This window comes from Montipora capricornis, chromosome 14, assembly GCF_036669925.1.
Source record: "Montipora capricornis isolate CH-2021 chromosome 14, ASM3666992v2, whole genome shotgun sequence".
In the NCBI taxonomy this organism is placed as follows: Eukaryota; Metazoa; Cnidaria; class Anthozoa; order Scleractinia; family Acroporidae; genus Montipora; species Montipora capricornis.
This window is the reverse complement of record NC_090896.1, coordinates 41,872,897-41,899,292: the sequence shown is the minus strand read 5'-3', so window position 1 is coordinate 41,899,292 and position 26,396 is coordinate 41,872,897. Positions and strand designations below refer to the sequence as shown.

The 26,396-nt window shown below is 40.8% G+C and overlaps 2 protein-coding genes across 5 annotated transcripts in view; one reads left to right on the top strand and one right to left on the bottom strand.

Moving 5' to 3' along the window:
* LOC138032305 (uncharacterized) overlaps positions 1-26,396 on the bottom strand; it is a 71,450-nt gene that overhangs the window by 21,972 nt on the left and 23,082 nt on the right. For 3 of the 4 annotated variants that reach the window (XM_068879960.1, XM_068879962.1, XM_068879958.1), the window contains 3 exons: positions 24,627-24,898; positions 22,902-22,964; positions 21,804-22,110 (listed from right to left, as the gene is read on the bottom strand). In XM_068879960.1, the coding sequence (XP_068736061.1) occupies positions 22,057-22,110; positions 22,902-22,964; positions 24,627-24,898 (389 nt within the window). In that variant the 3' untranslated portion in view covers positions 21,804-22,056. Of the gene's footprint in view, positions 1-21,803; positions 22,111-22,901; positions 22,965-24,626; positions 24,899-26,396 lie in introns of those variants that run through there. The other variant, XM_068879959.1, reaches the window with a different exon arrangement.
* Positions 16,762-17,742, top strand: LOC138031995 (zinc finger MYM-type protein 1-like). Its single transcript, XM_068879581.1, has one exon. It carries the CDS (start codon positions 16,762-16,764, stop codon positions 17,740-17,742), a length of 981 nt encoding a protein of 326 aa, XP_068735682.1.

Sequence of the window (26,396 nt, the reverse complement as noted above, 5' to 3'; positions counted from 1 at the left end):
CTGCTTGTTGTTTAATCAACATATTTTTGAATTCCAAAGAAAAATTTTTAAAAAAGGGTTTTTTTGTTGGTCATAGTAGCACTTTAAATTTATTTAACAACACAACCTGATCAAAAACTTGCACTTATCTAGACAAAAAATTCCCTGAAAACCACAAGAAAATAATAGTAGCTTCAACGAAGTTAGAATCCTTGAACTCCAAGAAGACCTCAAGTCCCTAGGGTTACTACTTAGTCCACCCTTCTGGGCTCCTTTTTCTGAGCAAGACAAGTCGTTTGGCCCTAAGCCGTTTCGCCCAATTTGCAAGGACGCTCAGGAGCTTAGGTTCACTGCCCGAGCCCACGTATCTGCCTCCCTTTGGGATAGAAAAAAGTTGCTAATAGTCGCCGTTTTGCCTAAGCCCCTGGTAAGCCTCAGCCACCGTATCTGGTCTTCTGTCGGGGCGGAAAAAGTAGTTTCCCTTGAAACCGTTAGGCCCAGTCTTCCCCAAGGCAAGCTCTCACCATAAAGCGCGCTCCCCGACTCAACCATCTAGCCTTCTTTTGCGGGCGAAGAAAGACATGTCGTTTCGCACAACCTCCTAATAGCGGCCTCAGGGCATTGGGCTTTGTCATCAAACCCACCTGTGGTATTTATTAGAGATCCTTGTACACGGTGGCAATGCTCTACGATCTTTCCTGGTGGCCGCCTTTAATCTTTTGTGGACAACAGAAGACTGACCATCTGACTGGATCCATGCTAATATCATATTCTGTATCCTGTTCAAGAAAAGTGATCGTAGTTTATCTGGAAATTACCCTGGGATGTCTCTGCTCAGTGTCGTTGGGAAAGTCTTTGCTGACATATCCTAGAACGATTGCAGCAGCTGGCTGAGCCAGTTTACCCTAAATCCCCATCAGGGTACAGGAAAAATAAATGCATTATCGATCATTATCTTTACTTTTCGTCAGAAAATGGAGAAAAGTAAAAAGCAGGTGCACAACTTACACTTTGCCTTTATGGACTTCAGGATCGCTTTCGACTGCGCAAATCGTGATCTCCTCTTCAGTATCCTGGAAAGGCTTGGCAGGCCTGCCAAACTCAGCCATGAGATTAAGAAAATATACACAAACGTATATGCAAGACGTTTAATTCATGGAGAAATGTTTGAGTATATCAATTACGACAGTAGTGTAAAACAGGGATTAAAGCTCGCTCTAAATTTATAAGATATGCAGTTGCACTTGTATTCCTTGCCTTTAATAATTCTGAGTAATTCTGCGCTTGCATGGCAAGGGAAGATTTCATAGATTTATAGGGATAGGGAAGACCCCCATTCTGATTTCATAGATTTGTTATAAGTGTCGGGCCAACGAGTCCTACCAGCAAAATACAGCATAGAGTGAAATTTTAGCTTTCAAAACTTGCCCAAATTGTGTCGGTAGGTCCTGGAACTCACCCAGAGAAAGGCCAGAGAGAAAATGTCTCTAGTGAACCGCCATGCCTTACAACAAAGCATTTTAGGCGTACTAGTCTGCATAAAAACAACTCTCACCGCTGTCTCGAGAAGACCAGACACGCACGGTTCTTACGTTACGTTTATACCCGTACAATCAGCTGTCATCTTTATAAATAGACTTTCACTCACAACCCACGCCCTTAAATAGCTCACTCACGCCCATTGTAATTATGCAAATAACAATAACTTTTCTCACACGCCTGTATATAAGTGATAGGAATTTTCTTTATTAAATACTGTCTCATTAGTGCGTAAGCACGAAACTCGGAGTAAACGAATCATGTGTTGATTTCATTAGCCTCACCTTTCTATACTCAAATTATAAATTTATGTATAATTTTGTTTTGTTTTGTTTTGTTTTTTTTTTTTCTTTTTTTTTTTTTTTGTTTAAAAACAAAGAAAAGAACTTGTATTCACAATGAAAACACGAGCTGTTTACATATTCAGAAGTACAAAAAATTTACAAGAAACGCAGAGCCGGAGCAGGTAGCTAGCCGCAAGGGCCTGGGGCCCTAACATCAGAGTCCATGGGCTTAGCAAATTCGATCCCCGGATTGCGGACACCGCGAACAGCGCACGGACAAATTGTATCTAGGAGTTAGGTGTTACATCTAAATATTTATCTTAAGAAGCCGATTCTCCAAAGTGCAGTATGGGGCAAAGATCCAAGAGTCAGCAAACTGAGACTCTAAAAGGTGACTGTGATCGAGACGAATCCTGTTAGAAGTGTGAGTCAGAGGAAATGTAACGGATAATTGCCTTTTGATTGACCCTATCGTTGTGAAAGGTTGCCCTATTGCGAAAGACCCATACACCGTAGAGGAGATGGACTAAATGAGATAGCACGCGATTCTGGCTCTTCTGTTAGAAACTGGCCATGGAGGCCAGCGAAAAAAGTAAACAGAAGGAGGATTGGGCACAAACTGGGTACCCAGCACGGAGGTTATCGCTGGAACAAAATGAGCCCAAACACGTTTGACTCTATTACAATTTAAAAAACAGTGATCAATGAACTCGCAACGAGCACACAAGGCACAAATGTCGGAGTCGATAACGCCCCAGCTCTTGAGTGAATCGCAAACTTTGATACCCCTCTGAACAATTAACCAGAGGACATCGCAGATGTAATTCTCGGCAAAGCCATAACGGATGCTAGCCCAGTGATCACAAAGCAAAAACCCCGGTCCGGGAACCTGGGTCCAGCGCCAGTCCAGTGGAGGAAGAGGGGGGGGGTTGGGTGGGAAGGAGGATCGGCTTCTAAGAGCTTTTTATAAACTGATTTAGAAACGAGGCTAGTTTCACCGATACAATGCAAGAATCGTAGAAAGGAGTGGGGAACGCAGCGTTAGAAAACAAGTTACTTCGCAAAGAAGCCCATTCAGGTCCCAAAGAGGACAAATGGCGACAGACAAAAAATCTACACAGAAAGAAACTAGGGTCATTAGAATCCGTAAGAGTGGAAGCTAACCCCGCCAACGTCAGAGCCTGGCCTTTCAGTTTCAAGATGACGATATTTAAGCCACTATCTTTGAGTTCCAGAAAGCAAGTTTTACGGGCCACAGTCTCCATCTTGCAGCCCCACAAGAAAGGCCAAACGAGAGAGTTAACGTGTGCAAGGACCAAAGCCGGTAGAGTTAGTACCCTTGCCAAGTAAACCAGTTTGCTAAGCCCAATAGTGTCAATGATTAAAGCCTTTCCCGGGTGGGAGAGGAACCTGGACTTCCAGAGATTGAGGGATTTCTCCAATTTTGCGATCTTAGGTTTCCAATTATCTTCCTCGGTGGAGACGGCACCAAAGAAAACCCCCAAGATATTAACCTTTTTGACCCATGTGAGACCAAGAGGCTCGTCAGAACGAAGCCTCCAGGCCCTAAGCCACATCACCTCAGTCTTGGGAAGATTAAGCTTGGACCCAGTGCCACGCTCATAAACATTAACACATTTGATTCGTGACAAATTGAAGATCCTTGAGGATGGCTGTGGTATCATCCGCATACAGGCGCACTTGCACGCGCTGGCACCGGGCAGGAGAAACCCCTCAATCTCGGGCGAACTGCGAATCAAGGACGCTAAAACGTCAACGCAGAGAACATAGAGAAGGGCAGACAAGGGGTCTCCCTGGCGGACCTCGCGACCAAGAGGGATTTGACCAGTTAGCCAATCGTTAAGAATTATTTGCATAAACGCGCCCTTGTAGAATGTAGAAACTCATCTACGAAAGTCACCGACCGAACCCGTAAGCCAGCAGAAGTTCCATAAGGAAAGGGCTGGTACAGAAGAAGTCTGATCGGGATGGAATACATCTTCAAGGACATTTGAAATGCGGGTAGTAACGGCCTTAGAAATAATCTTGTAATCCACATTCAGCAGAGATATGGACCTGAAATCTTTGAAGTTACCGCGCTTTTTAAAGATGAGCCGAGTAATGCTGCCCTTCATGGAATCCCTAAGTACGCAATCTAAAAAACGTTGGTTTGCGACACGGAGAACTAAGGGGCCAAGGATTTCCAAAAATGCAAATAAAATTATACGGTTAAACCATCTGATCCCGGGGACTCCCACGTTAAGGCTTTGAAGCGAAGTGGTCAGTTCGTCAAGCGTTAAGCCCTCTCACGAATCATTCTGAGGAGGGAAAGGGACTTACACTAACACTTGATAAACAAAGATGCTTATAGTCAAAGTCAAGAGGCTCCTCAGAAAACAAATTGGAATAAAACTCTACATGCGCGCGCTGAATTTCAGCGCGTGTAAAAACTTCAACACCGTCAGAGTTTAAGATTGACTCGACAGAGTTACGATCAATACGTTCACGGACAGTTTTAAAGAAAAAAACGAGTCGGCCTTTCCCCCTCTTCGAGCCACTGAAATCTAGAAAGAGTTTTGTAGCCGTCCAACTCTCTTTAAAAAAATTAAATGCTTCCTTTATAGTGGAAGTACACTTAGCTATCCACCTAGTTTACAGGCACTCCACTGTTAAAAAGATGGAAGTAACAATTCAAACCTTAACAGAAACATTATTAAGAACCCCAACTGGCGGGAGGCAACCAGTTGGCTATTTACAAAGCATGGTGGAGTTGAATCAGGGACAACCGGAAACAAATCAAAGCCAGAGGTTAGAACGGGATTTGAACCCGGAGCAGCCGCATGCAAACCCAACGCCCTAACAACTGGACTGCACTTCCTCCACAAAGATAAGTAACTGGAATCGGCTCTCTAGCTCAACTATTTGGTGGCCGACGGGGACGTTACCTTAGGCTAGAGAAAGCTTAAGATCGATAATTCGATTGGTGAGTAGGACCTTATCGTGCGAGAACCTCTTACGCTTATCACTAGCGAAGGCTACAATCTCCACCTTGATGGAACTCTTAAAAAATCTCACCAGGACTTCACCAATGAAAAGTGCTGCATGCGTTGTAACACATCATCGACACGATCTTTGATATGCGTAGTAAAACCCTCGTTCGACAAAAAGGGAGTTGTTGAACTTCCAGAGAGCTGAGCCACGGGTACGATCGCCTGCGGACTGGACAGAGAGAACAACAAAATCGTGGTCGGAAAAGCAACAGGGCTGGATTTCGCACGAGCTAATCGAAGGCATGAATGCACAACAAATTAAACACGAAAAAATTAATACGAAACAAAATGCTTAAAAGCCTCTCTATGCCAATGAGAAAATTCACCGTTAAAGGAATCAGAAAAAAAAACACAACAACAACAACACCAACCGCATCCTGCTTCCCAGCAGCAGGGGACCAAAAGCTACGCCCACGCCACCAGGAAGCAGGGGGAGCCTCAGACAGCGTGGTTTCCTGGACACAACAAATCTCAAAATTAAAACTACGCAAAACGTTAGAGAGCAAACCACGTTTCCGGGGGACCTAGCCCACGCATATTAATAGCGCAGATGTTGAAAGTTATCCCTTTAGCTTGATCCGAACAGGAGTGGTGGACCGACGTGGTAGAGGGTCCAAGAAAGAGATCTTTGCAGGCGACCGAAGACCAGCCCTTTGGTGGTTTGACGAGCAGAGTCTTTCACGGCGGCAGCAATGGCTAGAGTGCCAGTGGAAAGTAAGGACGCTGAAGGTCGAGAGCCAGGAAGAGAAGACGGCGGAGGAGATGGCGAAGGCTTTGAAGAGAGTAGAGGACGAACTAGATTCGAGCAAGACGGTTGAGGCCGGAACAGTGTCAGCAGCAGACGAAGGAGTAGAAAAAACAGTCGGAGAAGAATCCATAGGGGGTCAGCGGACGCCAGCAAAGCAACTGTTGCTAATTCTACGTCGGAAGTAGTGAGAGGTGCTGGGAGCCAGTCGGAAGGTTGAGAAGAGGACGAAGAAAGCGAAGACTCTGTAGTGGCAGGTGAATCCGAGGAAGGCTGGGTTGCTGGTTTAGAGGACAGGGGAACGATATGGGAAGACTGCTGAGATGTCTGTGAGGACTGTTGTGTAAACGAAAGGGACACATCAGCTGTTTGGGAATGTGAAGAAGGTTGCTGTCGCGAAGACTGCAGGAGTAATTGCGAAGATTGCTGAGAAGCGTGGGACAGGTCTTGGGAAGGTTGCGTTGATTGCAAATAGTCCTAAGGCTGCAAAGATTGGTGAGAGGAATGCAAAGGCTCTTGAGAGGACTAATTGGGAGGCGGAGGAATAGAAGACAATGACAGTGAACTGCGGCGCCAGGAAAGTGGGCAGTCGATTGCATAATGGCCAGGGTCACGACATATGCAGCAGTAAACGGGCTCTTGACACCAATTAGCCATATGCCCCAACTTCTCACAATTAAAGCAAAAAGTATGGGGTCAGCTGTTTGCCTGGTGGCCAGGACGGTTGCATTTTCTACAGGTTGGGACTTAACCAAAATATTTTAATTTAAGGAGGTGCTTCCCAAAACGGAAATAGGAAGGGATGGCCTTAGAAATTTCCATGCCATACACCCAAATTCCATTGAATACATCTCGAACAGATTGAAGCCGACAGCGACGAGCAGTCTTAACAGTGCCATAATGGCTGAGACGAAGCTTAATAGCTTCATCCTTAAGCTCGTTGGGTGCATCATAGACGGCAACGTACACTAGTGACGATGAAGAAGAGGCAGTAGGATTACCACGTAGGAAATGCGGAATAAAAGAGGATTTCTTCAGAAACGTATTAGGATTATCTTCATTGAGAAATGTGATACAGTAATTACCAAGTGATGTCCGTTGGAGGCATTTAACAGCAGTGGCGTTAATTCCGATATCCTGCAAGTCAGCAAAGATGTTTAACGGCGTCAGCGGACGATTGTGTGACAGTAAAGAAGGCAGACAAAGGTCTCTGCGGAAGAACGTTATGAGGATGAATCAACTCTCTTTCCGCAGTGGGCATGTCATCATCAAGAGCATTATGAGCTTCAGATAATAAATCATGAGAGTCATGGGTGAGGTCAGCACCAGAGGCAGCTGCATCCATTGAAATGACAGAAGCATAGCTGGGAACGTTAACAGGCGTTAAAATCAAAGAACTGGAGCGATCCGCCCAACTACTACCAAGATCAGAAACGGGGCTATCCATTAATGGACCACACCTAAAACCAGGAACCACAAACCAGAGAGACCACGTAGAATAACCAAGACCAAACAGGTAGAGCCTCGCTCTGGGATAACCCAAGGAGGACGGGGCGAAAGAGCTTCAGACCCCAAATAAAAGCAGAGTGGAAAAGCAATCAGTGAGGGGAAAATGTTCTGCAAAACACCATATGCATGCATATAGCTAGCAAGGCTACTTCGTGGAAATCGGCCAACAGACATACTACTAATGACCCACATTCGGTGCCAGATGAGGTGCTATCAGAGATACTCCAGTTGTCTGCGACATTGAGGGAGATGCTGCCATTTTCACCTTGAGTTTGGTGTGCCGCAGATGGCGGAAGCCTGTTTCAGAAAAAATGTTTCGAAGGAAAGTACACTTTAGGAGCCTTTCCTCCGTCTATGCCTGGAACAAGGCGACCAATTCAGAGAAAAGTACTTTGTAATTTACGAGATCGAAGATTGCTTTGGGTGCAAAATTCGCTACAAGGATGCACCTGGATTTATGAAGAGAGGAAATGCAATTAGATTTTACTCCGAAAGTGCAGATGACTGTCATCCTGGATACTGCTCACATTATTGTCCTGAGCGTTGCGGTGCATATGTTGATCCAGTTGATAATTGGCAAGAATAGACCTTTACAGCTTCGTTTTAATTTTTTGTCCCAACTCAGACCACGTGATGTTACTCATGGGGACAGTTTCTTTCAAAATTCGTCGTGTCCTTGCCTATATACGCACATCAACTGAAAGACAAAATGAATTTTCACTTAAGAATACTTTCAGTTGTCTTGATTGGGAAGCGAAAGGTACAAGATAAAAAGGTCTATAACTTGAACTGAAGTTTACGGGAACTACCCCTCGAATGAGATAATTTGCAGGAGCCTGTCATTATCCTATCAATGCAAAAACATGAAAAGAGAATGTTCTTGCAAGTTCAAAACCAATTCTAAACGAAACGGCTTTGTAAAGGTAAATTGGAATGACGTTACATTTGGTTTCTTGACAAATAAAAAACAAGCTCTATCGCGAAGAAATAACGTAACATGGGATAAACACAGTGAGTGAATAAGTCAGTAATATAGATTTCTTCATGGTTGGTGAGTGCGTACGATTTTCATTCACGAGTTGTGAAGGATCGCGTAAACGAGCGAGTGAGTTTAACGATCCTTCACAACGACTGAGTAATAAAAATCGTACAAAGGAGCCAATCATGAAGTAATTTGTTTATTATATAAGTACAGAGATCATAAAGTTAACGAGGTCAGTGTTAATCGAGGGGCTATCAAACCACCGATCGTGAACAAAAGTCCCAAACAAATAGAAACATATTTTTGAAATAAAAGAAATCTTTACATTCCATACCTCGCTTGAGCACTTTTAAAACTTTTTAAGATATCCTGAAGTATTTTGTGCAGAAAACTAAGCAATAAAAGATCAAAAACTTTGAAAACCATACACCAGTCGGCCGCCATGTTCACAAATTTTACTGCCGCTGCCCCATGTCGGTGCACAGGCCACCCACGCCAAAGTTAAACATCATATTAGCCAATCAAAAGGCTGATACGACAATTTTCCGCTAGTGGAAATGACGATATAGCCAATCAGAGCGTCGATTCGTCGTTTTTCACTAGTGAAAAAAGTCGTATGAGCAAACTGCTGGCTTCTCTAGCGCAAAGAGACTATTTTTATCTCGATCCTTTTTGGCGCGTAAATCTCGGTACGCATGTTGAAGGAGTGAAGTGGTCCTCGCACTTAGCTGGGTCCTAATTGGACAATATGAACAAATGACCAATTGTCTCTTATAGACACTTGTGAAATTCTGGTGGCTCCAACGGGATTTTAACCCATGACCTTCGCGCTACCAGTGCAATGCTTTACCACCTGAGCTATGAAACCACACATCTGGGAACAGGTCATTTCTTTTTTTTTTTTTAGCTCATGTGTTCCCGTGAAAGGATCACTTTACTCCTTTGTCTACAGCCCGCACTTTAAATATATAACAATTATTCCATGAGCCCGAGTTGGATATGAAGTGATAAAATAACCAACGAGCGCGTAGCGCGAGTTGGCTATAATCACTTCATATCCAACAAGGGCGAATGGAATAATTGTTTTAGTAAATTCTCAAACCGGGTTTTGCCGCCGATTTTTATTTCCACAATTTTACAAAGCGTCCGGAAAGAGCATCTTGGCGCACTATTTTCCATATGACGTAAACTTCGACTATTGGCTCATAGTCGGAATTTTTTAGCCAATCAAAAAGCTAGAAATGCAATAGTCGGAGCTGAAAATTTACTAAATGCATATAACTACCAGCGGTAATGTTGTAGACTTCATCAGCTATAAAATAAAACATATAGAAAAACTTTATTAGCTATTTTCCCGTTGATGAATCAACGGGAAAAAAACACGGTCCGTAACTTACATTACGGACCTTCAACTCGGTTAGTAAAATAGGTATGTAATTTTACAAAACATATAGCTGTGACCAAACTGAACGGTTTTGTAACGGATCGGTTTTTTTTACACCACATGGGTAAAAACACGTTTGTGCCAAAAAAACTGCTTCATTACAGTACAAAAGCCGCATTTTTACAATTATATCAATGTAATCGTGAAGCAGCTCCTTTACAATTAAAAAAAGTATGATTTTCGTTTAAAAAAAAAGCAGATAAGACTTTAAAAATCGGTTTGAAAAGATCGAACGTACGCTTTTCGGCAAAATCTCCAACAGCGATTGAGTTATAACAACCGTTTGTCGTGTTTGTCACGCAGTTTTGTGGCCGGATACGGTTTCTTACTTTGCAAACGAATTCATCATCACTACGGCGACTGTCCACCCTAAACTAGTGTATCTAACACAAAGTAATGCTGCGTAACATTCTGTTTCTACTGATTTATGTACAAATTTACCGTAAGATTCCAAAAATTGAATTGAATTTTCGTCACATCGAAATCAAAGCAAAGAACACATCTACCGTATTAATTAGATTAACCCACTTGGGCACTTATTAAATTATTGGACCTTGAGGGTGGGCACTTATACATTCGAGGCTGGCCGTTTATTAAATTTTCACCATTTTCACAAAGGAGTAAGGTTATTTTGCAACAATATAATAAATAAAAACAAATCGCGAAAGATGTACCAAGGAGACCTTGCGACTGACAAAACTTTTCGCCCACATGGACATTGCAGTTGAAACTTTGAGGAAATTTCAGCATTCTCATAGACTGTCAGAAAATGATTGTAAGCCAGTAAAGAAATAATAATCAACACCGCTCTTGGTTGTACACTTCCGCTTTTTTTTTTTTTTTTTTCGGAGGGGTCGGGGTTGGAATGGGCGTTTTATTTCCTACCTACAGGGTGGTGGTCCCTTTGAGGTGAGAAAATAAATATTTTGAGCAAGAGCCGATAAAAATTAGATTTGATTTTAATGATGTACTATATTTCGGCTGGCCAAACCAGCCGACCGACCGATCTGTACAAACCAGCCGGCCGACCTTCGAGGTGGGCGCTTGCTTAATCAAATCAATACGGTACCTCCGATCGGCTAAAGGTAATGCAGTAAAAACATTTTCCAATAAATGATCATTGGCGATTTTCTTCAGAGCACAACTTCTTTGAGTTTTGAAGTGTGGAGCCTTGAGACCACCATGTTCTATGTCACAAAGGATAGGAGACGGTTTTACCTTGTCGTTGCCTTTCCATAAAAGTCATATATGATTCTACTGGCTTCTTTGAACACGCTTTTGTATAAATGAAATTAAGCCTGCACTGCACATAAATAATTATTGGAATTACAAAGGTCTTAACAATTTAGACTATGCCTATAAATAATTAGATTTATCCATCTCCACAATTTAATTTTCCTTAGATAGAATGAATAAATGATTTCCTCAACTGTTGAGCTTCTGCCCAAGGAAAGGATCAATTGTGAAGTACAAAGGGACTCCCAAATTTTTGACCACCCTCTTAAGTTCAGCCTTTCTTAATTTAATTTACTTTCCTCGCTCCCTGGCGCTACTGAGATTTTGAATCTCAAGGAGTATTTTTGTTTTTTTCATAATTGATGCGGAATCCTAATGATTACCCACACTCTTCTGTTGTATAAATACAAATCCTTTTATTTTTGTCGGCTTTCCCTCATACTGAGCTGCAATCACTAACCATAACTTAATTGGTATTTTCCTTCAAAGTTATCCACCTCCACAGAATCAGGAACTTGGCAATTATATTAAAGTGCAACACGAGGCGTCTTCAATTGACTCCACCTTCTTCAAAATACCAAATTAAGATACAATACAATACAATACAATACATACCGTATTGACCGCTCCCCATAGGGGCTTTTCAGGGCTAATGAAACAATCAACGAAACAACAAAACACAATAACAACAACTGTTAAGAATCTCAACTGGCCGGAGGCAAACCAGTTGGCTATTTACAAGTGCAGCTGGGAAGTTCAACCAGGGACTACCAGGAACAAATTCAGCGAGTGGTCAGAGCGGGTCTTGAACCGGGGATCTCCCGATCTCAAGGCAAGCGCCCTAACCACTGGGCCACACTGCCCAGTGAACCATATACCGATCGATCGTTCTATATAGCTTCTGTCAGTTGAAGGTGGTCATTTAAACTTCAAGTGGCGGGGAAGATTCTGCAAGGGGCATTTTAGCTGGCGGGAATTTTTCTTTCTTTACCCTCCTTGTAAGCAGTCCTTTTAGTTTGCTCGGGGAAGCCACGTCTCTGAAATTGCTCCGAGTCACCTTTTATACTTTTTAGCTTTATTTCTCCGTGTCAGTGAATGTATCTTAACAGATGCTAAAGGTGCGTAAAAAACCGAGTAAAGGCCAGATTCCTTTGTTTGGATGGGAGTACTATCTGCAGAAAAGGCTGTAACGTGGTTGCGAAACATCTCTGGAGCTCGAGGGTTTCGATTTCTCCAACTTGAATGCACGGCTGGAATGAAGTACGTCAGTCATCGTTTCGAGTTATCAGACGCCCAGAAGCCTTTTGAAGAACATCTGTTTTCAATCTGATCTCGACAGATACGTCGACAAAATTACTACTGGCCGCGCCACCTCTATTTTGTGTATCTGTGTCTGAAGCCAACCTGGCTCACTGCATTTATAATTATCTTATGTGCAAACGCTCTAAGGATACGCTACCTTAAAATTTTCAGGGAGTTTCCTTTAAGGAAACCAAAACATTATTCTTAGTTACATCAAGTGATCATGAAGGCATACTTGGTAATATATGCTAAAATGAGGCAATAATTAAGTACTAGTTTATTACTTTATTGAATAATACTATCATTGATCTATGGTAACTCCAACAAGTCTAGCCATAGTAATTATTCATTGTTTTTATTACTTATGCTACCAGCGAATTATTCAAAAGTGATGTTGATTTTCTTAGGAAACCTACACAATAGTGGTTAATAGTAAGGAATGATGTGGACACTGCCATCAGGTTGTACTGGAATGAAATTTTGTGAAAGAGTTCTATTTGGGGGGAGGGGGGGGGGGGTAAAATTTCACTTGACCGCCTGTAGATTTATGCAAATTTTAAAATTGTGCATTTAATGTGGGATGTCTGGAAATACATAAAACCAGGTCTTGTCTTCTGTGCAATGTTTAAGTTTAAAAGGGAAATTCAAGGAAAATCAGACTTTGCGATAGAACTCTGACACAATATTACTAACTTCCTATTAATTTTGAAGTCAGCATTCATGCTCATTCATATTCCTGACTCACTTTTGGGGAAAGTTACCATCTTACTGCAGAGAATAATGTAAATTTATCTAAATCAGGATGAAAATTTACTAAATGTACAGCCATTGATCTTAACATGTTTTTGGTCTATGAACTATTCATGATTTAAATATAGTACATCGGTAATATTACCGTATCTGTAATTGAGCCAGTGTTTAACGACTAATATGTCCCAATAACTCTTGGTTCTAACAATGTTAAGTAATTAATATACACTGATTTAGGATGATGGAACATCACTCATTAAATTTATTTTTTTAGTTCATCCTTGGTGTATGACAACTTGTAGTAACTGCAAAAAACATGCCAAAGAAAACGAAGACAAGGTTCACCTGAATATTATGGCTGTTTTGTGTGTCAAAATATTAAATTGACCTGTTTTTTTGTTTATTTATGCTATCATTCCTTGCACAAAGTCACATGTTCCATAAAACTTGATTGTGCAGACAATTTAAAGTAAAAGAATTCACCGTACAAAGTTTAAAGAATAATGTTATATCTGTATTATTTATTAAAAACGTTTTTCTTTCTAACTTAACTGGACAATACACAATAAAGGAATAAGTGGTAATAGCTGGATAAATATATGTATAAAATATCAACGGGAGTCCTAAAGGGAAGAGGTGCGAATGGGGACACACAGGCCCATGCGAGGCACCCACACAAGGGAATGAAAATTTTAAAATATACATTATTTACAAATATAATGTATAATTACTTATCATGTAATCATTATGAACCAAAATACTGTAATGCACAATAAGTACTTATCATCTAAATTTTACTGTATAGTTTGCAGATATCTCAGGCACAACTAGTACAGTTTCCCTAAGATTTTAAGTCAGAAATTTATCCCAGGAAATCGAAAAGTGCAGAGCAGAGTTGTGGTATGCAGGCATTTTTATTTGTAAATATTATTACACCTAACTAGACATTTTTTTTATGTAATTAAGTATAATTTTTAATAGCTGAAACGAGATATTTTATTGCAATAAAAAAACAAGAGTTTTATTTGCAGTATATTGCATTTAAGAATGTCATTGCATCTCGATAATTTGTCCCAGAGCTGACTTCGCATCCCAAAGTGACAAGTTTCGTTGGAAATTGGGTTTACTTTCATAGGGCATTTACGTGCGCCCTGCCACTTTTGAAGGAAAGATTTCAGAGCAGGTCGATTCTTCACAAATATGTGCTTTCCATATTAACGGCGATCACTGGACCAAGTCATGTTTGCTGAGATTTGACCGAAAGTAACGTGAACACTGACTTCATTTTCTGATTTGAGGAAAGAAAATTTGAGTTGCGCGTCAAACCTACACGGTTTTCGTTTACATTTCAAGAGGAGAAAAGATTAACAAAATGTTCAGAAGGTGTGAAAATCACACTTGAACAATACAGAGACTTTCGACGTCTTAGTCCATAGAAAATAACACTTGATGGTAAAAAAACAAGCACTGATTCGCGGATAAAGAAAACCAGTCTTTGGTAAATGAAGGAGTCCAAAACGTCGGCCTTCAGTATTCGCTGTGCCACTTTTACCGGGAATATCTCTAGTCAAACCTTATCTTTGGCTCACAAACTTTTACCTGTTGACGGCTTTTCGTGGACCAACGTCAGAGACAAATTAGTCCTGTACTGTTAATTTACAGATTTCAGTTTAAACAGAAAAGCTATAAACCGATTGACATTTTGCTAAACGACTCTTTCGTCCAGATAGTCGAATGTACTCGCTTGAGAGAGAGAACAAACGAAGTTCTCCTGCCATGCTTTTCTGTTACTTACCTCGACTCCATTCATGGGTAAATTTTTTAAGCTGTGAGATCCTTTGAACGGATTACCAGGTCATTTACCAGTGACGCGCCACAAGCAAATCCCGTCAAACTGGCAAATTTGTTTTGCATTCACTTCAAGCGCGGGTATCCTCGTGAAAAAACCACAACGGAAAACCTTAATGCTGGTTCCAGTTACTTTAATACTTGACAATATCCATTTTTGTGATTTGCAAATTCAATCATGACCGTACCCGTTGCAAATAAGGCTTTTTTTTTCCAACTTCGCGCAATTCTTTGACAAGCCTGAGCACACCGAAGCATTCTAAAACAGCCGATCTAAGCATGTTTCGTTTCATCCGAAATAAAGGGCTTTCCCAAGTAGAAGGAATTGCCGAGGTCTTTCTAGCTTTTGTCCATCTTCTTTCAGCGTTTGTATCACAAGCGCATAGATAGCATTGAAAGTGAATGCAATAAAAACTACAACTAGCGACAGCGTCGACATCTTTTCTTCCCGCCTTCTAAGACTGCCTCAAAGGTTTTTAACCAATCACAATGCAAATAAAATTGAATTTGCCATTGATAATGAGCATGCGTGACATTAGTCTCCTTTATTATATTCCCCGCTATGGACTAGTTTGAATTCTTACCACTGCATGAGCTGTTAGAAACTATTGGGAGCTATAACAAAGTTACAAATGTTGTATTTTTTTTCTCTTTTCCCCAGATTAGTGATTAATGTTGATCTCAAAGCTTTGCAGGTTCCGCTGGGATAGTAGACCTTACGACTCTCAACATTAAAGGCGGCGCCGGACATGCTTTTTTCAAGCATTCCGACTTGTAGTGGAGTGCAGGCAATTGAACTAAGCTAGTTCGTGCTTTTAATCGATTCATGGACAAATTCGAAGATTTCAATGGAAAGTAGGAAGTTATTGTCCTTAGTCCTTAATCAGCTACTTATCTCGGTCTCCCGCTTCACCTGCGGTTGGAATCATAAGTGGAACTGACAGCATTCATGATACATTTCGTGCGGATTCGGAACTTTAAGAGGAGAATTTGTGAAGCATCAATGCTGGAACACGACCAAACTTCTTGTTCGTCAGGTAAATGGTGAAAAACCGCATTACGTCAAGGAAATATTGAAAGCATTAAGGGTGGTTTCTTAACAGCTTGTCATCAAGTTGATTAATCAATTGAAGCTTGAACTTAGACATTGAACAGACTACGCAATATACTTTACGAAAGCACTTGTGATCTCCAGGGCCCGGTTGTTCATATAACACATCTCGGTTTTCGTTATTCTCAACGACAATTAGGGTGCAGAAATTTGATAGAAAATGCTCTGAACGATTGTGTTAACCTTGTCCACTTAGACCTGGCGTACAATACGTCAATTTTCATTTTGTTTTTTATGCAAAGCATGCCATTTTTAAGATACCTTGACATAACAAGCTGCCAAAATGTGAGGGAAAGTAGTTTAACACTATCCCTTAAAACCTAGAGAGGGCTGCAGATGTTAAAAATGGGGAATTGTTTTCAGATAGAATGAAATTCACTCGTTTCCATAATCAGGAGTCTGCCTGACGTAAGGAACGTAGTTGCCAATTGGTGTGGTTCAATATCAGTAGAACAAGTCGGCGATGTTTTGCAGCAGTGCAAATTGCTGACGTTTTCATTTTCACCATGTTGGGGGCTTCCTAACTTGTAGGAAGAATTTGTACAAGATTTTAAACATGTAGAGTTTATGGAGGATCTGTTAGATCACGTCAAACGAGTAAACCTCCCGGGATTTTTGTATGATGATGAAGTAGAATGAACAGAGCCTCATGTGTAATAGGTTCTATGAGAAATGGAGTAGTAATGGCTGAACAAAGAAAGTGTTAATGAAAAAATATATATGACAGCTCTTGTTTTTAATAAACAGTCAGTCGCAGCTCGCGTTTATTTTATTAACTTATTTGCAGACTCAAGTCCATGTGTTAGAGATCCCAATGACCCAGCGAATTATACCGGTAAAACGTTATCAGACGACCAAAAACTTAAGCTTCTAACCGTAAAGTTTAGCTTTCCGCACGGATTCAAGTTTCCGACAACAGCTGGAAGGCGTTTCCAACTATCATGGATGGAGAAGCGGCCATGTCTGCGTAACAGCATAATAAATGACACAGCTCACTGTATCTATTTTATATGATTTTACAACAAAACTGATCCAAAAGAATCGCAATTTATCTCAAAATGCTTCAAAAACTGGAAGAAAGCAGGTGATGAGCACCTTGACACCCATGCGCGCAGTGAAGAACACAGAGGAAAAGATGACTAACTTCCTTAAGACACGCCGCCCAGGCAATGACATCAGTGCAAGACTTCAAAGACAGGCAGCCGAGCAACAGCATCGCACAATGAAAGGCGTCGTGTCTATTATTGATGTAGTCCTTGCATTAGGACAGAGGGGCATTCCATTAAGAGGTAATTGGCATCCCTCTAGAAGAAATGAAAATGGGAATTTCTCCTTCTTTGTTGACTGGAAATCCAAATATGATCCAGAACTCACAGATCATTTGGATCATGCTTCCGGTAATGCTAAGTACACGTCTCCGAGGATTCACAACGAAATAATCAATTTGTGCGACAGTTTCATTAGAAACCGTGTCCGAGCATCAATACCAAAGTATTGGAGTGTAATGGCCGACGAAACGCAAGATTGTTCTACAACTGAACAACTCAGTTTATGTGTGCGATATCTGAGCAGTAAAAATGAAGTCTGTGAAGAATTTATTGGATTCGTAGGGCTTGAAAAATTGGATGCCCAGACCATTGCGGATACCTTGTTGCACTCATTACAAGAATGGGGCTTTAATATGTCCGGGCTAGTTGGCCAAGGATATGACGGAGTAAGCGTCATGAGTTCAAGTAGGAATGGGGTGCAAGCTAAAGTTGCAGAGAAGTACCCTAATGCCACGTACGTTCACTGCAGATCCCACGTTTTGAACCTTGCAATCTCGAGTGGTTGCAAAGCTGTGCGATCCATTCAGAATCTGTTTGATAACGCCAGCAAACTTACGTGGTTTCTTAGTGGCAGCGCCAAAAGGAAAGAAATATTTCTTCAGTGGTCGCGGCCTCCGATGACAGTGAACTGTTGAGCGCTCTAGTTGCATGTGCTGATGAAGACGAAGAAGATGAATCTGCCAAAACATTGGAGGAAGGAAGCAAGCGACACTGAGACTGTACCGAAATTCTGTGCTACCCTCTCTGCTGTTCTTGCTAAATATGGCACTGTACTTCTAGCTCTGGATGAAATTTCGTCATCAAGCAGTGGCGATGCTAAACGTGATGCTTCAGCTTATTCACGTCTTCTCCAAGACTCTGAATTCATAATCGCTTTGACAGTATCTCAGTTTGTTCTGTCATTCTTAGCCCAAGTAACAAAGTCCCTACAAGCTAAGAGCTGTAACCTTGGCGATGCATACCAAAGCGTAACTCTCGCCAAAGAATGCATTAAATGAGCAAAAGGAGATGAATCCTGGCAGAAGGTGTGGAGTCGAATCAGCCAGGTAGCTGACTCTATCAACGTCACCCTGATAAAGCCTCGTACAACAACTGTTCAACGCCATCGAGCAAACGCCGCACACAACGATCAGCCATCAGACTACTAGAGGATTAATGTGTTCTATCCATTTATAGATCACGTTGTCGGTGAACTTGAAACGAGATTTTCAGTCCAGCACGAAGGTCTGATTACCGCTCAAAACCTGTTCCCTTTGTACTTGCCCAAGTTAACTGACAGGCATATCGAGAAGATCAAGAACTACTTCAGCAAGGATCTAGATTTCTCGGAGAAGTCTAATTTTGTCGCAGAGCTGGCAAGGTGGAGGATGAAACACGCGATGGAGCCAGACTCAGAACAAGAGGGAGCAATGCCTGATTGCAGTCCGCAAGAATTTCCCGCCATTCACAAGGTGCTGTCGATCTTTCTAACCGCGCCTATCGGAAGCGTCAGTTGCGAACGCTCCTTCTCAGCCCTACGCCGTCTAAAGTTATGGACTCTTTCATCAATGACAGAAAGTTAATTAAGTGGCCTTGCTATGCTGTTAACTCATCGCGGAACGGACTTTATTCCCACTCCAAAAGATATCTATGACATGAAGTCAAATTGGAGAAGAATCTAGAACAGCCTAATATAGACTCGTTTTTGAGACTTGGTATTCTGATACCGAAACCTGCAATACCATCCATACAAAGTGTTAAACTTCTGTTAACAGTATAGCTTGAGTTAAAGATGGTATGTAAATCATCATTGTGTAGCAGAGACCTCGGGGGCAATTTCAAACCAAACAAGGTGTTTATGCCGTAATACATCATGACAATTAAAAAAAAAGTATCAGTGTGGTTTGTCTCCTTAAAGGTCTTAGAGGCAACCCTCTGTGTAGGGGGGGGGGGGGGGGGAACAAAACGTCCGACTAGAAACCCTGTCTGTATAAGGGTGATTCCCGTGAAGATTTGTGGAGTTTGCCCCCGCAGACAGAAAATCCTAGGTACGGCCCTGGCAACTAAAACGCCCTGGATATTAAAAACCGTTTGAAGCCAAAACTTACTCTATAGCCAAAAAAAGCCAGGATAGAAATGTTTGTGAAGTGCGGTTGAGAGAGAGATGAATTGAATAAGTGATCCTCGCATTTGCTGGACAATTTAAGCAATTGTCTCATATGTATACCTGAAGATTTTAGATGTCTTCAACGGGATTCGAACCCATGACCTCTGCGATGCGGGTGCAGTACCCTATGAAGTCACTCATTTCTTTCACGGGAACACATGAACCCAACAAATTGACCCGCTCTCATCTGAATGGCTTCACAGTACGGTTGGTAGAGCACTGCACCGGCATCCCTTAGGTCATGGGTTCAAATTAAATCTCGTTGAAGACACCTGAATTTTTTCAGGCGCACATATGAGACAATTGCTTAAATTGTCCAGCAAATGGGAGGATCATTTTTGATATTTTTATTGCTTTTATAAGAAAGTGTGTGTTACGGAAATCCTCCGTTTCAAGGAATTGTGTTCGCTTTCAAACAGATCATTTACTGTTGACAGGATACGTAGCGCATCTCCCTAAATTCTAAACCATCATATTTAGCATTTATTCTCCTCAAATTCACTGAGTTATCCGTAGAAAAGGAAAAACGCTTGCCTTGTTTAAAACACAGTCGCGAGATTTTCTTAATTTTTTCTCCTACACTACCTTGAAGGTAGTCTAGAATTGAACATTTCGAAAACGTTTTAGTGCCCGTAGCGTCTTTCGATTTGAAAATACAGCATCATTTGAACTTTCAAGTTTTCAACTTTGTGGGACATCAAGTCAGTGGTTGTCTGGTTTAAAAAAAAGCCTTCCTTAGACGTTTGAACAATTTAAAGGTTTCTAGTATTTATAGATTCTGTTGATGCGTATTTATTCCAATTCATGGAAAAAAAAGAAAGCGTTTTCATGACAAAGTGAATTCCAATTGTACTTGTTGATTTTCGGCGGCTATATTTGTGTGAAATATTGGTACACAAGGATAAAGAGCCGTTAAAAGTTGCGTGTGATACTTCGGCCAATAGCTAAAAAATGATGTACCGCACAGACTTACACGTTCACAACATTTCACTTTCTTAGCCTTTTTGTTGAACGGTTCAGAAATTAGCTTTTGTTGGGTGACATTCATAACTACCGCTGACCAACACCTTGGGCTCGCGTAGTCTCGAACTTAATGCCTGCGGTGGTTACTTGTGCAAGATTGCAATATCATTTATTAATCATTTCTGTTTAGCTCGGGAATCTATTCACCAAGGCAAATTATAATTTCAGCACCGAATGCGAAAAAGACTGATGTTTATTCTTTGGCGGAGAGCAAACCACAGTGTTTATGACTATAGCTGTTCAGCATGCACGGTTTTGAAAACAACCCAAACAAGATGATAGTGACCACGTAAATTCGTACAAGGAACTTTTTGATTAACAAGTTAGTTATGACAGTTTTTTATTCGGTATTCATGTCGTGACATCGGATATTTTAAGCGTTATTTCAATTTCGTATGAGATATATTTTAGTTATCGTTGCCTTCAATTACCTTTATTTGCCGTAAATAAAATAAATAGACAACTTAAGTACTGTTAACCTCCAAATTACGTTTAGGAACTAATTCTGTAAAGGGTTATTTTCTTTTATTTGTCGATCTCTTTCTGTTAGACACGGTCGCTGTTTGTGTTCGTTCAACGGCTGTTGACACCATAAAAGAACAGATGCCAAAAATTTTATTCTCGCTCTTGTCGGAGCAAGGATGGATGATACTCGTAATATAAGTTGGTTTCCGAAAGAAGCTTGAACTTTTACTATATTTGGATCAAAAGATGGCCAAAATTTCATCTTAGGAAAATCTTTCGTGACATGGGTGGGTGTTGACATCTGTTGATTGACACCTGTCAATCTGAATAATTTGAAACTGCTTTGGTAAGCTACTGAAGGACCAGTCTTCGTTCAGGGAAAATGATAATAAAATTGATTGTATTGTGTGGTCTTTCTGATTTTTATGCTAATTTTTTTGTTAAATTTTTAGGATTTTGGCCCCAAAACCAAGGGGGTGGTCTAAATCCCTTGAGAAAAGTCCCAAAGCCAGCCCACTCTGTCTTCAAGGATTTTCTGGTGTATCCTTCATTTTGGCTAAGTTTCATAGAAATCGGTGTGATGGCTTGTATCACACGTGCCTGGTCCTCTCATGAACTCAGTCTTAAATACCATTTCCCACGACAAGTGGCCGCTGACACCGCGAATGTTCTCCATCCCTCAAACGACTGGTCACGTTCTCGAGGCAATACACAGAAGGCGTAACCACAAATTCAGAATGAACAGAATTAGATTGTTTAAACTCTGTACTTCCGCAAATACCGAAAAGCAAATTCATATTTCACAGTCAAATCACCACGAACAAAAACATCCTACATCCTCGCATGTCATGCATGCTCGTTACGGTTTTGAATGATTGACAGATTTCTTTACTGGAGCAATCATGCAAAGCCCAAAAGCGGCTCTTTTCTTAGCTCCTAGCATGCCTGCTGAGGTGTAGACAGATCACGTGAAGCAACTAAATCCTGTAGGCTCTCTTTAGAATTAGCGGAGAAGAATCTAATCGACACAAAGTATATGCAATGATCACGGAACTCATCATGAAACCTTTATAACAAACACTTTATTTCGTAAGGTTAAAACAGTTACAAAACGGTATCCGCAAAAGCTTCATCGCCTACTTCTATATAAAAAGCTGATCCGGGCTACAAATCTACCAAGATACAGTCAATTTAGGAAATAAAATAATCGTTGCCATCATAATGATTATCGTCAAAAAGAAGAAGAAAGAACTTCATGACACAGTTAATGAACATGAACAATCAAAAGCTTTCGTGTGCTGTCCGGCCTTTATACTCAACAGGATCCTGATACCGGTAGGCTATCACCCTTTTCAGTCTCAGGAGTCCCCTGCAAAATTAAAATTACAGAGGCTGAGCCTTTTACGTAACCTTGACCATGTTGGTGTTTCTGACAGCGAAGAGGTAAAATAAACATTTGACATCTTGTTCCACGTATAACATTTCATCTTAGGCATGTTAAAAGTTCCAAAACAAAGGAAGAATTGTCAAAGGACAGTAAGAAGTCTCTCGCATGAGTATTGATAGTTAGCTTCTAGCCTAGACGAGAAGGGAGAGGTCCTGCCAACGATGTTGACAACGTATCAAGAGGCACCGAAAATTTTAGTTTCAAAAGAGAGTTGGGTGGGTAACATAATCATTGTTGTATTCTCCTTTATTAATTTTTTTCAGTTAGAGACTCTACGGAGAGGTCATTTATCCCCTAAATCAGTTATTTAACAGAGTCTGAGAAGTCATTAACTACTCGGTAAAGTAAATCCTGTAGCGACTTTTATTTCGGGGGAACAAGAGACAATTTCTCTTTCATTCGCCAAACAAAGCGATTTCTACGCTTCTGGTACGAAAGTTTATATATGAAATGTGTTTGTGAATGTTGGCTCCAATAGATTTTAGAAACTCACCGCTTAGATTTCACAAGCTGACCGCAGGTGTCATCCCAGGAAAAATACAAGCATATTTACACATGTCTAAAACCTCTCGAAAGCCAAAGGATTATAGCAAATTCCTTCATGATAAGAAAATTCCACTCAAGAAATATCCAGCATTTTTGTGACCCTCGGACAGGATATTTTTCTGAAATTTAATGGTTCTTTTTTGCGGCTACGTTTTCACCTTTTTTACCTTTTTCTCCCGGATATCCTCGAGCTCGACGTCTTCCCCACTTTCCCGGTGGCCCTGGTTCACCTAAAATACATTGAAATTTTTAGTCAGAATATAGAAAGATTGTTGCTGATTCACAAACAGAGGAACAAGGAGCACGGAGTGTACATTCGGTTAGTGCACGGCCTTGGTGCAACGGGTCCTGAGTTCGATTGCCGGTTCTCACATCTTTGTTTCGACTCCTTCTAATAAAATGAGCGCACCGTCGACCTCAGGTTTGTCGGTTGAATTACTGTTACGAGTTATCGATATTAAAAGATGGTTACTTTACTAATACAATAGTGGTCAAAAGCTCTACGCCGTGAACTTTTACTTTAAACTATCCGCGACTGCGCTTTAGGGACTAAACGCTTCAATAAATACGAAAACGTTTCTATTAAATGGGGAAGGATTAGGTGGTTTTATCTTGTAGGGGACTTCGTGTTCTTTGTATGCCTACCTGCCTCTGGGCAAATTTGTTAAATAAAACAAAAATAATAATAATAACAATAAAAATAAATAATCACCAAAGAGGCTTTTGAGCAATTGAGCCAATTATGATTAAATTAAACACGTTAAAAATGAACTTATTTTTCATTAAGAAATAAAGGAATCGCAAAGGGAATAAATCAATAGGTTGACTGACTGACTGACTTACTGTCTCGGGGTGTTTAGCTGGCATAAGTTTAATGGTAATCTGCTGAAAAACAGCATCTCGCTTTGTGCAATTTTTTTACTTAAAAAGATAAAAACATTTCTTATTCGTCTTGAGCCAAGGTATACGAAAGACCTCCAGTACAAATTCTTCTAATAGGGCTTTCACGATCTGTGGAGAACATTTGTTTCTACTGAGTTTGAAAACGTAGTAGAATATCGGCTATTCAGAATAAGCAAATTGCATCTTGCATGGTCATTTCTAACTGCCTGTTGATTCGGATTGAAGAATCAGGCGCTATTAAAATCTACCTTGAAAACCATTTAAGTCGCAAGATTATCAGAAGTATAACAATAATAGTTATAAAAAAATGATGTGGCAAAAGGTTATGCCTGCCATTTATTGATCTCGATATAACAACAATGTGTCATGACAAGCCAACAGAGAAATCTGTGGTACTATTTAGGAGAAGGAACTTTTCGATCGGCCTCGGTTTGACCATTGGCTGCATTGTGGTCTGGAATGCGAATCCACCACACTTGTTAAAAAAAAGAAAAAAAAAAAAACGACAACATACGACAACGACAACAACAACAACTGGCTGCCTTGAGTTCTTTCGGTTTGTAAAGGTAATTTCATGGTTTCGAGAGCAATTTGGACTAAATAAGCATGCATAAATGTTTACAAAGACTAACACATTTAGACGAGCCCTTAGGGATTTACGAGTGCTCATTGATTTCAAATTACACCAGAAAAATCATGTGATTACCTGTCAAAAATTCGAGACAGATTATCCTAATTATGCAAAAGCAACGGGCGCAGAACACGCAATCGGGAGAAAGTTGTGCCATTCCAGGGCTCGTGTGCTCGTGTTTGATCTGTGAGTTTCTTCCATCAGAGAATGCTTGGTTCGTACGTGACTTCATTTTGTTCTGAATTACTGAATTACTATGTATATCATTAGGGTTTCCAACTATGTTTTTTATTTTTTATTTTTGGCATTTCAATATGAAAACTGCGAATAATCTTTGTTTTGTTGTGTCAACACTTGCCTTTTCCTCCATTACATCCGGGATCTCCTTTAGGGCAAGTAGCTCCGTAACCTCCCTTTGGTCCTTGTTTCCCTGGAGGGCTATGCGGATTCCAGATTCTCCTTTAGCTCCTTGTATTCCATTTTTCCCATCTCCGCCAGTCATTCCTGGTGCCAGTCCCCGCCTTCCTATTCGACCTCGCCGGTCTGGGGATCGCTTTACATGTACTTTGCCTCGAGCTCCAATCAAAGCAAAGAAACGCCCTTGTTTCTCTATTTCTTCCCCGATATTTTCTAAAGCGAGACAACAGCAGGTTGTTAGTAAATTCTCTGCTTGCCGTTCTGGCCTCTTATCAGTCAGGAACGCTACTGGTTATCGTATTGAAAAGCGACGCTTCCTCAAGCTGATAAATGAAGAACTTTACTTAAAGGCACGATAACTTTACTCGGCAGGTATCAAGAAATGGTCTAATACAGTGGCTTAACTTTTTTCTCACATCTCCAAACAAAAGCTTATTGTTCTGTTGCGTGCTTAGGAAATTGAGCGGAAACTTGACGAAAGTTAATTTTAATATTCGGAAAATTGTTCGTATGAGCGCCAGAAAAACGAGAAACTGTGTTGTGTTTCTGACCACTGGGGCCTGGCAGGCAAATTAAACCTTTGGAATGACAAAGCTTGATGATTTCTTCACGAACTTTGCCTACACTGACAGGAAATTGAGATCTTGCTGTCAAGCTAATTAATGTCCCCGCACATATTTTCTAATCAAGGCAAGCCATCCCCACAAATATACTAGCAAGCTGATTGAACTAACGTTTCCCTTCTTTTCATTATCATGCCTCTAATTCCTCAGGGCCCTTGGTAGCGATCAAATATAACTAATTATGTTAAAGGAACCTCGAGAGTATCACAGACCTTTGCTTGTACATAGTGTAACGACTTGTCATATATGAACTTGATGCATTATTTGCAAATGATCATTGCTTTAGAGCTTGGATTGTTCTTCTGCTAGCGATGAAAGTACGCAAAAAAATAACCTCTAGATTTCATTTCATCTGATCAAAGAGTACAACAACGGAACGTGGCCGAAGGTACATGTTGTGGAACACGTAAAGCCGATGAGAGCAAACGTTGAATCGTTCGCTTTCAGCTAAAGTAATTATGGCGCACATCTTCTAGCAACCAGTTCTGAGTTGAAATGGATAGCTCTCAGTTGCGAAACTATCGGATACCAAATGAATCACATCAACAGAAGCTGTAAAGTTGGTTTACGGTCTCTTCACTGACGTCTGTTTCTTCTTTCTTGTGGAAGTAACAGATCAGCCAAGTGTTATTCAGGGGCACCCAACGTCAAGTTTCGGAAAATATCTGTTCGGAAGACGATTTGAGATCTACTGAGAATTTTCGGAACATTTGTTTTAAAATTCCTTGCTTGCCTGCCTGTCCTAGGATTTTCGAACATCTAAGACATGGAATAATTGCCCATTTTTAACGGATTTTTACCCTACAAAGGTCACCTAGAATTCTTTTTTCTGGCTGAGATTTTCGAAAAGAAAAGTTTTGATACCTATAATTTTCGGATCACTAGACTTTCAGCTAGGGAATCCGAACAGATGAAAAATTCTTAGAGCATAAAAATATGCTTATATCTACCGTTTAAATACTAAGATACGATTAACAATGCTATGTTTAAGTGGTTTTGAACTATATTCTCGTTGAGTGCCCCTGGTTATTGCTTATGAACCTGAATAAAACTGAAGTAACCTTGATAGAGAAGGCGCTAAGGTTTGC